At 40.0% G+C, this 15,024-nt stretch overlaps 1 protein-coding gene across 2 annotated transcripts; it reads right to left on the bottom strand.

The window, feature by feature from the left end:
* Positions 1-1,647: 1,647 nt before the first annotated feature.
* On the bottom strand, positions 1,648-13,965 carry heca (hdc homolog, cell cycle regulator). Of its 2 annotated transcripts, XM_003446262.5 has the most exons (5): positions 13,533-13,965; positions 9,287-10,355; positions 7,722-7,888; positions 4,733-4,887; positions 1,648-2,165 (listed from the first exon to the last, which is right to left on the bottom strand). In XM_003446262.5, exons 1-5 carry the CDS (start codon positions 13,669-13,671, stop codon positions 2,001-2,003), a joined length of 1,695 nt encoding a protein of 564 aa, XP_003446310.1. In that variant the 5' UTR covers positions 13,672-13,965; the 3' UTR covers positions 1,648-2,000. The 2 variants fall into 2 exon arrangements, with proteins under 2 accessions (XP_003446310.1, XP_013127496.1); XM_013272042.3 differs by lacking the exon at positions 1,648-2,165 and having other exon boundaries at positions 4,752-4,887; positions 7,670-7,888.
* Between the last annotated feature and the right edge of the window lie 1,059 nt (positions 13,966-15,024).

Here is a 15,024-nt window from a genome sequence, read left to right as displayed (position 1 = left end):
GACTCTGTAGTTTAAAAGTTTATAACCCAGGGCGTGTATCCCACGAAATACAAGACCAGGGGCCCAAGGGGTCATGTTACCTTTGGTCAAGTAGACACAAACGCAAAATTGCTTAACAGAGCCACAAAATGACTGTACAGAAAACTGCAAACAACAAAATAACAGTGAAGAAACATAACGAGATACAAACGCACAAAATGTCCAAATACACAAAATATTTCATGTAGGCAGCCACCACAAGGCAGAATGACTAGAAGTACATGTAAAATAAACACAAAAGTGACACAAAATGACAATGACATAAAAAAAAAATCAAAAAGAGACACAAAGTGATTCGAAACAGATAAAAAATAGCTTTGAACACAAGGTAACAAGGTAAACACAAGACTTAAAATAAGAAAAAATGTCTATGAACTAAACAAAATTAAATTAAAGACCTAATACAGCAAGAAACACTTGCAATAAAAGCACAATTAAGAGATATGAATAGAGGGAGAAACAAACGTAGACAGACAAAAGCAGTGAGAAATGCAACACAGTAAAAAAACAAGTTACTTTTTGTAAATGTCTGAGTTCGAAAGTCATTTTAAATTCGCAAAAACTCACTAAAACCATCAACATGACCTGAAGAAACGACTTCATGTCCAAAATCTATATTGAGGTGAGATCAGCTGAAATCAAACTGAGGTCCAGTTGTACTTTCATGTAATACCTGTTTGTACCACAAGGTAGTGCAGTAAGTCAACGTTGCTTTTATTTAACCAAGGAATGGTTATTTTATGTTTCAGCGATGGCAGCATGCAGAGTGTTTGTTGTCAGATGAGAATAGTGGTAAAAATATGTGATATAACTGGTCTGTGTTAACATGACACAGGCCCAGTGTGTCATGTCATGCTGTATTTTTAACCTTTGAGGAGCTTTTTTTACGCTTCTTCGGTTCCCTTCCCTATTGTGGTCCTTTTGTAGACCAGTCAGCATTCAGCTGACACATAGGTCATCTGTGTCCAGCGACACGCAGTTGGGATTTTGACTTCAGGGGAGTACGCTTTTAGTTACATTTGCAGAGGGTAGTTAGAAAAAGTACCTATAAAGTCTTTTTTTTTTTTAAAATCAGCTAGTCACCTAACATTTGTAGTTATTGCTGAAATAATTAAATTATATAAAACAAAGACCTCCATCATGGCTGCTTCCTGTCAGACATTCTACAAGTCTTCAGTAAAGTCATGAAGAACATAATCCTTTTAAAAGAGAGAAAAAAAGATGTGGAAGTCGTTAACTACAAAACTCCAGCAAATAAAAATCACCTTTCACTGAACCCGAGTTTCATCCATCTTGATCTAAATTTGAAGTCAGCTTGGTGTCTCAAGATGTAGTGTACATAAAGTTTTGTTCACAGCTCAGATAGGAACATAATACATAGTAATAACAGATTTATAAACCGATGAATCTGTCATACATAGAGTAAGAGGTGTAAATTTTATTTACTTTTTTCCCCTTTTCCTATTTAAACAACGTATACGTGCCTAATGATGAGCATGATGAGGGAGCTAAGTTTTCACATCTTACCGGAAGTGACGTTTTTAATCAAGATAAAGCAGCTTTTGAGAAGAATATGTTCTAACAAAGAGGAGCACACCAAACCAGCACCAGTGTCTATCTCTCTCAGCTTTATTCAAGATTGTTTTTGGTAAAAAATAAAAGTAAATTTGGCATACAGATACATTCACTCGTCACAGATAAATGTGTTTGCTTGACATAAATGTCAGTGCAACACTCTTATCAACACTTATCTCTAACCGCAGAGATACTGTCATGGAACTTTTCTCTAACTAGAATCATACATTTCCTATACATTAAAAAAAAAACTGAAATCATGAAATCAAAAGAGAGAGAACTTAAAAACCTCCTTAAGGCCCAAAAAATAAAATCTTTCCTAGATTGTGTTAGAAAAAAACAAACAAACAAAAAGCAGCTCAACTAGCATGCAAGAGCAACATTTGTCAATAAGCCTCAAGAACTTTGTAGGAGGAGAAAGGTTTAACAAAGTGATAGTCCAGGTTGCCGCAGTGGGGGCACTGCTGGACGTTGCTGTACTCGGAGAAATACTGCATCCCGACTCGAACGTCCACCACCGGTTTCCCGCAGTGCTTACAGTTGAGACGGGCCTGAGGACATACAGGACACAGGTCAGCAAACAAGAGGCTCAACTGAGGATGCAAAAAGGCAAGTATCAGCATGGAGGTTCACTCATGACTCCCGGAGATATAAGTGTAACAAAATCATGTTAATTCAAGGGTCCAAGCAGCTTTAAATGGGTCTTTACATGCAAAGAGTGACAGTGAAACTGGATAAAAGACTGGATGCACTTTTACTACTATAATACAATCACTATTTTTAGACTAGTGCAGGTTATCTAGCTATTAGGCTCTTCTTCCATGGAACCAGCTTCCAGTGGAATCAGGAGACAAACACCTTTTTGATAAAGCTTATAGTTAGGACAGGCTCAAACCGGCTGCTAGGGGACTTCCCATGATGCAGTGAGCAATTCTTTTCCCCATGTGTTTACATGCCACTATTTCATGACATTAACATCAGTCTACTCTCTCCTGTAGTTTGTGTTTTGTATTTTGTCATTCACGGTCTCTCTATGCTCCTCTTTTTTCACCTTTTTATTTCACCTCATGCTCCAATAGTTTGCAGCGGATGGCTGTAGCTCCCTGATCTTGGTTCTGCAGCAGGGTTCTTTCTGTTAAAAAGGGAGTTTTTCTTTCCCTATGTTGCCAAGTTCTTGGTTGTAGGAGATCGTCCAACTTTTTAAAATTGCCTTAAAATTTCTAGAGCCTTGGGATAGCTGTTGCTATGAACTGGCTTTATATAAATAACAAATTAAATGCTAAAATTAGCAAACAGATGCTGTGCTTTTTAGCTATTAGGTAGCTACTTTGCCGATGCAGGTAATGCAATAAAAATATTATACACCATATTCCAAATTATTATGCAAACATTCAGTTTTTTGTTTTCAGTTAAACTTGTGGATGGTATTGTGTCTCAGGGCTCTTTGGAACACTGGTATGAATCTCAGACAGCTTTCATAATTAGTTTGCCAGGCAAGCTCAATTAAAGGAAATCTAGCTAGAAAGGATGTTCCAAATTATTAAGCATGCCACAGGTTCCATGCAATATGGGGAAAAAATGATTTCTCTGCTGCAGAAAAGTGTCAAATAGTAGAATGCCTTGGACAAGGTATGAATACATTCAATACGTCACAAAAAAATAAGCACCATCATTGTACTGTGAAGAACTTTGTGGCCGATTCAGAGCACAGACAGGTTAATGAGGAAGGTTTCTGCCAGACAATTTCATCAGATTAAGAGAGCAGCTGCTAAAATGCCATCTCCCACAAGCAGAAATACATCAAGATTCATTTTCAAACAGTCTTCTCAATTAATGGGTGTCGTGCAACCCTGGGTTAAGGTTAGGAATCATGGGGAGAAAGCTGGTAGCTCCTTTAGGGTGTCCGAAGGTGTGAAAATGATCTATGCAAAGTACTGGTATGTAGAGTTTCTGACTGACCACTTTCTTCCTATCTTCATGCATGACAATGCACCATCTCATCCTGCAAAGAATACCTCTGTGGCACTGGCTGTTCTGGGTATAAAAGGAGAGAAATTCATGCTGTGGCCACCATCCTCCCCTGACCTCAACCCTATTGAGAACCTTTGGACCATCCTCAAGCAAAAGATCTATGAGGGTGGGAGGCAGTTCACATCAAAACAGCAGCTGTGGGAGGCTATTCTGACATCTTGCAAAGAAATTCAAGCAGGGACTCTCCAAAAACTCACAAGTTCAATGAATGCAGGACTTGTGAAGGTTATATCAAAGAAGGGCTTTTGTTTTTGATTGAAATTGCTTTTGGTTTTTGGAAATGTGACCTCCTAATGCTGCAAATTCAACAAATGACCATTTTCAGTTCTTTATACCCATAAAATGTTGTAAAACTCTGTTGTGCATAATAGTTTGGAACAGTGTATTTTAAGTTTTTTTAATTTTTGCAAAAACATGGTTATCATTGGGAGGTCTATTCAATAAAATTTGAATTTGCAACGCCAAAAACAATCCATTTCCACTAAAAAGCAGGTAAGCGGAGCTTCTATTGAGATTATTCAAACCCAGAAAGGAATTTAATGATCCCATTTCAAGTCAGACAAACAAAACTTTATATTAACAACGTGGAGTCAATAGTTCAGAAAATGAGTTATACGTTGTGTGACTTTTTAAATTGGTATTGAATCATTTAACTTCAGTGATTACTGATACACATACTACTTTTGTCAGATCAGTGCTAACAGTTATTTTGGTGTTCATGAGCAAATGTTGGCATCTGCAAATAACATGGTCACAGCCTTGTGGGAGCTGCAGCTGTTTAATCTCTAGATTTGGTTTAGAGCTTTTTTAATTAACTTTTTGGCTCAAAGTGGCAGAGGAGAAAGCTGTAAACACAACACTGAACTGTTATCACCTCATAAATGGATAACCTTGGCAAACACCTGCTTACACACCCAGCAGAGATAGAGCATCATGTCACTGTACCTATTTGTTGTCAGAAATTACTAATACGGGGAAGGTCTTTGGTTTTTGCTCTTATCTCTCTTGTCTGTCATATTACTGTTCTTCTTCTTTTTTTTCTATTTATTTCAGTAGCATGCTCTTCTAGGCCCCGCAGTGTTTCTACCTGGCAACACGGTGAAGCAGCCAGTATGTCGTAGGTATACATGGTGCCCAGCTGGTGCCAGCTCCCATCCCAGCGTGACTTGCACTTGATGCAGACAATCTTGTGGACGCCCTCTAGACAGTCCACACAGATGGCGTAGAGGTGCATCAGCCGGCCTGTTGAAAGAACCAAAAGGAACAATTAATAATACATTTTTCTAAAAAAAACCTCCTCAAAAGTCCACTGTCATATTCCTGCAGTATATACAGACCTTTACGTTGCTTAATATTTTTTTTTTCTCGTGAGTGTGTTGCTCTGGTGTTTTTCCACTCCACTGCATTACACAGAGTCATTTTATTAAGGCCACCAAAGAGGCTTTGTTTTTTTGCAGCATTTGTGTGGCATTCTTTCTGTCTGTGAACATGATAGCTCAAAAGGTTTTCAATTAATTCTAAAAAAAACCCTTTGGACTGGTGTAGAGTGGGGTCATGTTAACAATCCATTAAAATTTAACTTCCATCCACCGAGGTCTTCAGGGTTAACTTAATGATTTATTGGTGCAAAATTGCCAAAAAGTCTGAAGTGTGTTGTCAACATATAAAAAGTACCATAAAAAGAATTCAAATATAATGTTACATTTGACCTCTGACCTCTTCTTCAATGTCAATGGATTGTTCTGAAGGCCAAAGAAATAAAAAGAGCTATTTAAAGCAATTGTTTACTTTTATTGTTTGTACTGACGATATACAGACATATACTGTAGGGAATGATATATGGGGATTCTAATTATTATGTTATTTTGGACTTCATAAAACGTCTTGTATCTATACAAGACTATACTTGTATTGGCAAACATTTAGAAAATGATGATATTGGCATAGATTTTAAATATCACATTATAGTTTTCATCCAAATGTCGTGTCACATTTGACCTCTGACCTGACTTTTACATTTGACATCTGCCTTCCTCTTAAGATGACCCCAAAAAGTGTTACATCTTAAAGTCAGTATGTTATAAATATACTGTAGTATAATATTATATTATGAGCTCAAGTTATTCACTTAACATTTACAAATCAATATCCATTACCTACTCCTACATAATGTTTGTGTACTCAAAGTAAACACCTGTCACTCTGCCTTTATGTCATTTTTACTGCACTATTCCCTTAAAAGTAAATACAGCCCAGAGAGTGAGCTGTCTTAGCGGAGGCTTGAACTCTCTGAGTGCTTCTTGTTCATGTTTTTGCCACACAAACATATGATTATGTTTTCTGGGGGGTTCTTACTTATTTCTTCTGTTTCTAGCTCAAATATAGAAAAGTATCATGGCTAGTCTAATTTAACTGAACTCTTTTTTTTCACATCTGTTGGACACAAATTAAGCTACTCCTTCACCAACATTTAAATTCTGCCTGACAAAAAGCAGCAAAAATGGAATAAATAAGCCTTTCATACTGATGCATATCAAGGCCATACATATCAAAGCTTGGAGGCCAGCACATCAAAGAAGCTTCACGCTGATTCACATTCATGTAGGACTGTGCAGAAGCCAGCAGAAAACCTTTCATGTCTATTCACACAGCGAATATTGGGCTTACTGATGGATCGATTTCTCTTTATATAAGGAAAACACAGTTTGAAAACACTTTAAAGGAGCGGGAATGTATAATTGAGCATCATGATGTACTAATAATTTATTTATAACCACTAAGAATATACATTTTTCATGATTAGCAGCAGTCCTGTTGTCGTACTCTGCAGTAGTCTTAACAAGGCGGTGACCCTGAGATCACAGTGCGCTGCCACTTAGAAAAACATGCAAATAGACAAAAACAAATGAAGAACTTATTCTCATCAGTTTGAAAACTTAGTACAACCAAATACAGCGAACACATCAAGATGATTCACAGATCAGTTCAATTTTCTTTAACAGAAGTTGTTTAAATATCTTTTTTACTTTAAATATTCTGATTGCGTGATGTATTATGACTTTATTAAATCGAGTTTGACTGCCCAAGTCAGAAGCTTTATCACAATAAGATCTGTGTAACACTTACAGGTTTAATTCAATTTGCACCGCTGAATAAAAATCAGATAGAGAATGGGTGAGGTTAGAAGCCTCTGTTATAAACTTTTCCTTATTCTCAGGGGTGTACATAAGTGGTCCGCAGGTGCGCATTCGCTGTCAAAATAAAAGACGCGCACCAGATAAGAAGTTGCAACGTTTGCGTACATATACACGGCACTATTTTTGTCCGGTAGAGTGGGATTTTCACGGCATATTCTGCACCATATCTCTGTGCGTTCATCATTTGTTTGAAGCCAGCTCACCTCCTGCAACCACTTTTCCGAGAATACGCGCTTCTTTTGTCGTTCCTTCTGACGTTTCTTTGGAGGTGGAGGAACACCAAAGTAATTGCTTAAAGGAGCTTGCTTCTTCGACATCTTTAAGAGTTCTAAACAAATGTCTGTCCTCCTCCAGAAAATCTTATGTACGCAAACGCCCGTTGCAACTTCTTATCTGGTGCGCGTCTTTTATTTTGACAGCGAATGCGCACCTGCGGACCACTTATGTGCACCCCTGCTTATTCTCCTTGCCCCATGTACATTACACAGGCTGTACATCCTCACCAAATCTGATGTCATTCCCCCCTTTCTCAACTCTCCTGTCGCTATGCATTAAAGGCAAAATAAGCTGATAAAACAAATCTTAGAAAAAGACCTTGTGAGGTTCTCTACTTCCGCTATTTCTATCTTCTAGCCAGGCGTTTGTAAATACACTTGATTCATTGATGGTTAGCAACCGTGACGACCACTGAAAAAGTTCTGACAGATTGCTGTTCAAAAGCATTCAAGTTTGTTTTGAATGCTTTAAAATCAGACTGCTCAATGCTGAGAGAAATTTCAGAAAACTCAAATAATACATCTCAGACTCTTACATGCATGAATATTTACCTCCACAAATTAAGCACAGGCCTCATTCCATGCAGTTAAAACCATGTCTGACCTTGAAGGTGGCACGGCACATCGTACTCAATCTCATCATGGCGTGAAGGGCTGAGGAACAGCGTCCCATCCACCAAAGGAAACTGCTCAAATACAGGCAGCGTCCGGTGGCACAGTGCACAGTTGACCACGTTTCTCTGGCTCGCACTGAGAGCTGACAGGATGAACCTATAGGGTGGCGACACAGTAAGAAGAACCATCATCAAATCGCTTGCACTGAAAGTTCAGGCAGAGACAGGCATGCTCTTCTATGTAAGATATCAGCAGAAATGATTGTGACACTGAATCTCGTGACCTAAATCAACAATCATTTCTTTGTTTTAATCAGTGCACGCAGTCAAAATTCTGCTAAAAACAGTGATAAGCCACTCTGTTTAGAGGAGGTAGAGAATTATAATAGAGGAAGTATATATGAGGAAAGAAATGCATATTATGATATGCATTTCTTTCCTCCAGAAAGCTCTTTTCACTCTTGTGAAGTACCTCAGCCTCGTCTGTGTTTTCCTTCCCTAAAAATGGCTTCTTGACAGCCACCATTCCTTTGAGATCATTTCAGATATCCACTTTTTTAGGCCTGTCACTTCTTTTTTTTGGCCTCCACTTGACCATTTTCCTCAATATCTTTAGGCACACACTTCACACCATGCTGTGATATGCCAAGTTTTCAGCTAATAGCTGTTTGGGAATCCCCTTGTTTGTTGTTCAAAAGTAATACGTTATGCCTATCAAGCTGCGCTATCTTAGAATTTTTTATAGATTCAAATAAATAAACTGGAACAAATCATGCATTTTTATGACAGTCTGCTAGTAACAAAGATCTAATTGAAAAATTTTGCGTTTCCTAAACCGTCTACTGCGTGCAGACACAACTGGGTCACTGGGCTAGATGCCTGTTTTAAATTTGAACAAGTCATAGTTCAGTATTAAGCTTAATGAACAAACAAACAAAAGCCTTTCTCTGAAAATGATTAGGTACAAGGACTGGGCTGAAAGTCAGTGAAAAAACAGCCAGTGTCCACAGAAAAACTTTGAAAGAGAAGAAGAGGTAACGACTGGTCATCATGACCACTTTACAAGAAAGTCTGGCTCCTTGGAAGCAAAACATAAAGAAATGAAAGGTGGTTTAAGACTTTTGCACAGTACTGCATGTATATGTATACATGAATGAGTGCTGTGCAAATGCTGTAATTATATTGCAACTTTAACCGCTGTGTGGTTATATGATGTTATAACTGCAAAATGCTGCAGTTACAATATATTAAAACCACATGCGCCACAAGCAGCTGTGAATGTGACGACCTGCTCTGTGTGCAGCCTGCTCGTTCCTTACCTGTACTAAGCCCATGAATATAGGACCTGGCTTGTCTGACAGTGAATCACGTGCACTGCATGGCCACATCTGGTAGGTTTAAAAGTTCTGAGTTTTATTCAGCATTTTGTCATTTATCACTTTCACCGTGTGTTCACCGTGTCACAAGTTTAATGTTTAAGAAATGTTGCAAGAAATAGTTTCGTTATTGTGCCATTTTTTTAAGCCTTAGAAACTTCATTTCCCAAAAGCCCTACCTGCGCAGCTCCTCTCCCTGGCCTGCCTGGGCATCATCTTCCATGCGGACGTGGTAGGTGTTGAGCTTGTGGCGTGGGATGTGGGTGAGGAGTTCCGAGAGGTCCAGCCTCCTCAGGAACTGCACCGGGTGAGGGTGGCTACCATCACCCACACTGCCAGAGGTGAGCCGGTGGTGAAGAGGGAGGGTAAAGGATAGCTGTAGCGGCAGGACAGACCCTGCATCTAAGTGAGGAGCACCAGCTGCACCGCCGGAGGCTCCCAGGGAGCAGCCTCCGCTCCGACCGAGAGATCCCCCAACCAGCAGGTGTTTCCTCTGTGCGTCCATGTGGACGGCTGATTTGAAGAACTCTCCCAGCTGACGGGAACCCCGCATACCTGTTCCCCCACCTCCCGATCCGACAGCAGCAGTGGGGGAGAAGGTGAAGCCAGTAGGAGGAGACTGTCCCGGGGAGTCACATGGAGATTTCTGAGGAGGCCCCAAAGGTAAAGGCCCTCCTATTGCATATCCTCCTCCTCCTGCTGCTGCTGCTCCACCTCTCTCTGTGGAGTTCTGTCGGTCCACTGATTGTCTACGAGGCATCTCCTGACTAGAGGCCCTATTAGCTAGTTTGGCTCCTCCTACAGCTCCTCCAAGTGGTTTGCTTTTCTTGGGCTCCTCAAAAAACCCATCGGCGGACCCTGAAGCACCTCCGCTGGCTCCAGTCCTGCCTGAGCTCCTTTCCGACGACTTCTTCTTACGCTCGTCCTGCATGCGTTTCACCTGGTACCAGTCGGTGTCCTTCTTCAGGTGACCCTGGCCACAGCGGCAGGAGCAGAACCTGAAGGCTAGGTCGTAGCCTTTCTTGGTCCACATGTTTTGTCGGCATTGCTTCTCATTCCAGGACCGCGCACGGCCGATGCAGTTGAACTGGACAAGGATGGAGCTCTCCCACTCGTAGAAACACTGTAGATGCATCCAGTTGCCATAAGGGCAGAGCTCGCTGTTGCAAACAACCCTCTGGCAGTCGTCCTTCTCCAGATCAATGGCACGGCTCAGGCTGCAGCCGAGGGGGGTTGCACACTGGACCTCTGAATGAACAGAGAGAAGAAAGGAGGGAAAAGAATTTATTCATAACTCCAATTCATAAAAAGTTTAAAAGCAGTGTACAATGTAGATGAAACCAGACTGCAATGATTTGCAAATCTCATTATTCACAACAGAGCATACAAAACATATCAAAGGTTTAAACTGAGACAACAAAAGGTGAGGAAAGTAAACGATGCCAAAGAGAAACCCCTGGAGGAACACAACAGGACAGTAACAAGACTGGGTATAAAAAGAGCATCTTTGAGAGTTTCTCAGAAGTAAAAGATGGACAGATGTTCACCACTCTGTGTCTGGAACAATTTCAGAATGTTCCTCAACATAAAACTGTGACAAGTGTGAACATCTCATAATGTACAGTACTGATTATTTTCAAAAAATACAGAGAATTTGTAGAAATTACTGTGTGCAAGAGATAAGGCTGGAAATCAATATTTGATGACCCTAATCTTTGCTAAAAACAAGCATGTTTCTGCATTGGCTGAGGAACTACCCCAGAAATCATTATTCAGGGATACAGTTCATCATGCCATCCACAAATGCAGGTTTAACCTCTATCTAGCAGAAAAAGAAGCCAATTATCTTCTTCTATCACACCAACCTTCTGCATGTCCTCCTTCGCTACATCAATTAATCCTCCTATTTTTCTCCTACCTGGCAGCTCCACATTCAACATCCTTTGTCCAGTATGCTCACTATCCCTCTTCTGCAAACCATCTCAGGCTCGCCTCTCAAGCCAATCTTCAAATGTTATTTTGAAGATTGATATATGTTATATGACAACATTGATCTACGCCTATCAGATATTTGACAACAAATGTAACTGAGCCAATCAAAATGAGGGTGATTTTGCTCTTTTCTGTCTACAGCCTATTTTATTTCTTTCACTCTTCTAATAAACCTCAAGTACTGCAAACAATAAATCTGTTAATCTAAAATACATAAAATTAAAATAAAATATGAAGATTGGAAGCTAAAGATAAATGAATAAAAGTATTAATAAACTACAGCATTGTTTAATCCAGTGGTAACATTTACTCTTCATTTACTGTACAAGAGCCTAAAAGGACGTCTTCAAATTAAGTAAACAAAATAACAGCAAACCCTAAAAGCTAATTTTACCTTCATAAACTGCACATATGATGCTTTCAGCTTCTCCAAAGCTTTTTCAGTGTCTCAAACTTTTAGAAACTGAAGAGAGTTGTGGGGTTTTCTTTCACACAAACTGAATACACCACTTTAGGATTTTTTTTATTATTAAGTTTATTTAAATCAATCATTATGTGCAGCTGAAATACTAAAAGCAACAATTTATTCATGTCTTCAGCACAAATGCATTTTGGGTGACATTTTCCCTCCGATTCTCCATCCTAAGCTTCATCGCAAACAGACACAACATGGGGTGAAAATGTTAAACGGGTGCTTTCGGTGTCCTTGCTGCCTCATCTGCATCTATTTATGAAATTCAAGTAGGCCATCCTGTGAGCAGCTCTATTCAAAGGATGCCAATTCTCAAATCTGGATGTGAATCAAACAAAATGTGGCCACACGGTCTCTATGAGAGGAGTAGCTCATGATAATACACTGTGGGTGTGCGTGGAGGGGGAGTAGTTTCCTCCTTCCTTTTCCGGTACAATTGCAGGGCTTTCTTCTTCTTCTTCACTTTCTAACTCACCACACAGCAGAAAACAATCCACTTTTAACACCGTGTATCACTCTGGTGTCTACAAGTGTGTTCAGGCTTCAGCATCTGCAGAACAAGAGCTTTGCAGAGATTTTGTAACTTCCAGTTAAAGGCGTCTCTCATACCATAAACCTAGTCCTAGACTATAACCTTATTTTCAGTGAAGGTCTTCAATGAATTTTCTTTTTTTGGTGCAGGAACAGGCTTAATCCACATCTGGGGAAACCTGCTGCAAATGATAGATGATAGCAAAAAGGTAATTTTTTGCTAAAAGGTCCAAACCCCTCTTGGAACCGCCTACGTTCTGGTTTTGCAAACATGCACTTTACGCTGAACTAAAAAAATAAATAAGTGTAATTACTAACTACCTATACAGTATATACGTTAGGTTTCTCTGATGAGTTACACAGTAAAAAACACAATTTGTGCTTTGCTTTCCCTCTTAAAACAGTCAAAGCAGGGCTTTACTTAGTCTTATAACACCGTAAGAACAATCTGTTGTTACTGGATGCTGCACTAGCAATACCTGACAGTTAAGATGAGGTTTGCTGTGAAGTGGTTTCCAGTCTCAAGCTTTGTTTAATCTGTACAGTTTGTATGAATGCACGCACCTCCAGCAGCTCCATGTCCGTGTGGGCTGCATTTGAACTTGAGTGCGCACACAAGCGGTGAGCTGTCAGTATTACCCTGGAGGAGGAAGGCCACAACCGAAAAACTGTTGTGGACAAGGTGCCCGTCAGGAAAACACAGCTGAGGCCTGCGAGAGAGCCCGCGATCATTGACGTGCACGTGCAGACAAAGAAATAAAAGAAGGGTCGCGCTGTGTCGTTAACACCTCTTATGGCCACTTTTGACGGCGCTGCGCGTCACATTCACGGGCGATAATCCTTTTTATTCCCAGAGGAGTTCCGAGGAGCCGAACTCCATTCATAAATTTCACGATTTCGTTTCTCTCCCATCATCCACCTCTGAAGCCAATAAAAAACTACGACCACAATCGACTTAAGAAACACCAACAACAGCCGCTGTCAAGTTCGCCTTAAATCCGACACATTAAGCAACACCTACTACTTCAGCAATATTTCAACTGCTTTGCCTGCTGCTCGGCAATCGTCCTGTGCCCACACAAACCCCGATGACCTTTGAAAAATAATAAAAAATCAGTTTTTCCAACCACGATTTAAGCGCAGTTGAGCAATAGCTACTCCAACAGCTACAATTATGCAAGGCCTGAAATCGTGCTCGACAAATGTGGCCCATGTTTGCCACTATTCACAGAACCGTAATGCCGCACATTTTAAACGAAGTTTGGGCTTGAGCTGTAAGGAACAAGTGGATGGGGGGGATCGAGACATTTGCACCGTTGCAGTGGACGTATGTCACAGTCGTGCAGACAGACAGACAGACAGGGCTTCCCCCCTGGCAGGAAGGCAGCATCACCAAACTTCACTACATCTGCGTCCGTTTCCTCTCTTACCACTTGAGCGCTCGCTCCTGGGTGCAGCCGCCGCGGCCGCGCCTCCTGTTGCGGCCGCACAGGCTCCATTTTCCTGCTCATCTCCGCTACTGTTCGTGCGTTTGCTTTTCTTTCCCTTGCTGCTCTTCTGGTTGGGCATTTTACAGGATTCGGGTGTCAAGTGTTATTTTCGACCTCTATCAACGGCTCCTGTCAGCGCTGTCTGACATTTCTGTGGACTCCATTTCTGCAGTGGACCCTTGCAGTGCTTTGTTTTTAATGCGGGCTTTTCTCTTTGTGGTGATGCTTTTGGGCCTCTTCTTGCACGGCGGGTTGAATTTAGTGCAGCAGGTCTAAGAAATAAGCTGGTATAACCTTTAGGAGCGAAGGCGTGTCCGTCTCTTGTTTTGATTCCTGCTCTGCTGTTCTCTTCCACCCCCTGACGTCACGGAACCCCGCCCCTAGTGTTGACTGTCAGCGATTTAGGCTGCGTTTGCGTCCCGTGGGAAAGCTCGGAATTTGCTGCTTCTAAAGGCATGTTTCGGTTTTTAGTCAGGTATATCAGATTTATGTCCCGTATAGCCTTCTTACATAGAAAGTTCACAGAAAGGCCTTAGCAAAACAAAGCCTTAAAAGTTACTTCAACTTTACACCATATGATATTATTATATAATATCTTTAATTTATATTTATTTCACTGTACTGTATTTATTTTAATTAAAGATTTTTTTTTAATTTCATTAAGCTATAGTTTTATGTCACATTTTATACTATTGACTTAGGTACTCTACCATTCAACTTTCCCAAGCCATTTGTTATAGACTTGTTATTGTTAATTAAATTTTTTCCCTAATTATTCTATCATATCTTATTTAGCCATTATTTATTTTTAAACACTAAATAAAGAATCTTTTTTTCATATCTTTCTTAAAGGCAAAAGCCCAAATCTGACCATTTCATGGTTATGGTGAATTTCACCAAAATACGTAAAATAAATTAATAAATAAATAGTTTAAATGTATCATACAGCCCACCTTTCCAGTGTGAAACCACGTGCACAGAAAAGAACCCTACAAACTACAAATTAGCTGCAGTTTCTCAGAATTTGAATGAATTGGTGGGCCAGATTTACATTTGCAAAGAACTATGCTTTAGTTTAACACATGTGGCCGAGTAGTTTAAAAATTAATCAGATTCTTGACTGACTGTGATAGCATTAGTAAATTAATTGTGTTATTTCTAAGCTAGGAGAATACAGTAATTTGTTACTTGTCAGTACCTTTGTTATAACTCATTATAAAAGTACTTTTATTTGTCTACAGGGCTGTTATGACAGTGTTCCAGCATCATCACCCATCCTCAAAATTTCCCCACTTAATGCGTCATTTAAAAAAAAAATAATTATGCCAACACAAGATACATTCAAGTTCATTCTCCAAGTTGCTATTGAAGTGTTCACAACAATAGTAACTATCAGTGCTATCAATAGCATTGTAAATGTGTACTTATCTCC

Source organism: Oreochromis niloticus, linkage group LG15, assembly GCF_001858045.2.
Source record: "Oreochromis niloticus isolate F11D_XX linkage group LG15, O_niloticus_UMD_NMBU, whole genome shotgun sequence".
NCBI classification, from domain to species: Eukaryota; Metazoa; Chordata; class Actinopteri; order Cichliformes; family Cichlidae; genus Oreochromis; species Oreochromis niloticus.
The sequence above is the reverse complement of the archived record's forward strand: the minus strand, read 5'-3'. Positions and strand labels throughout refer to the sequence as shown.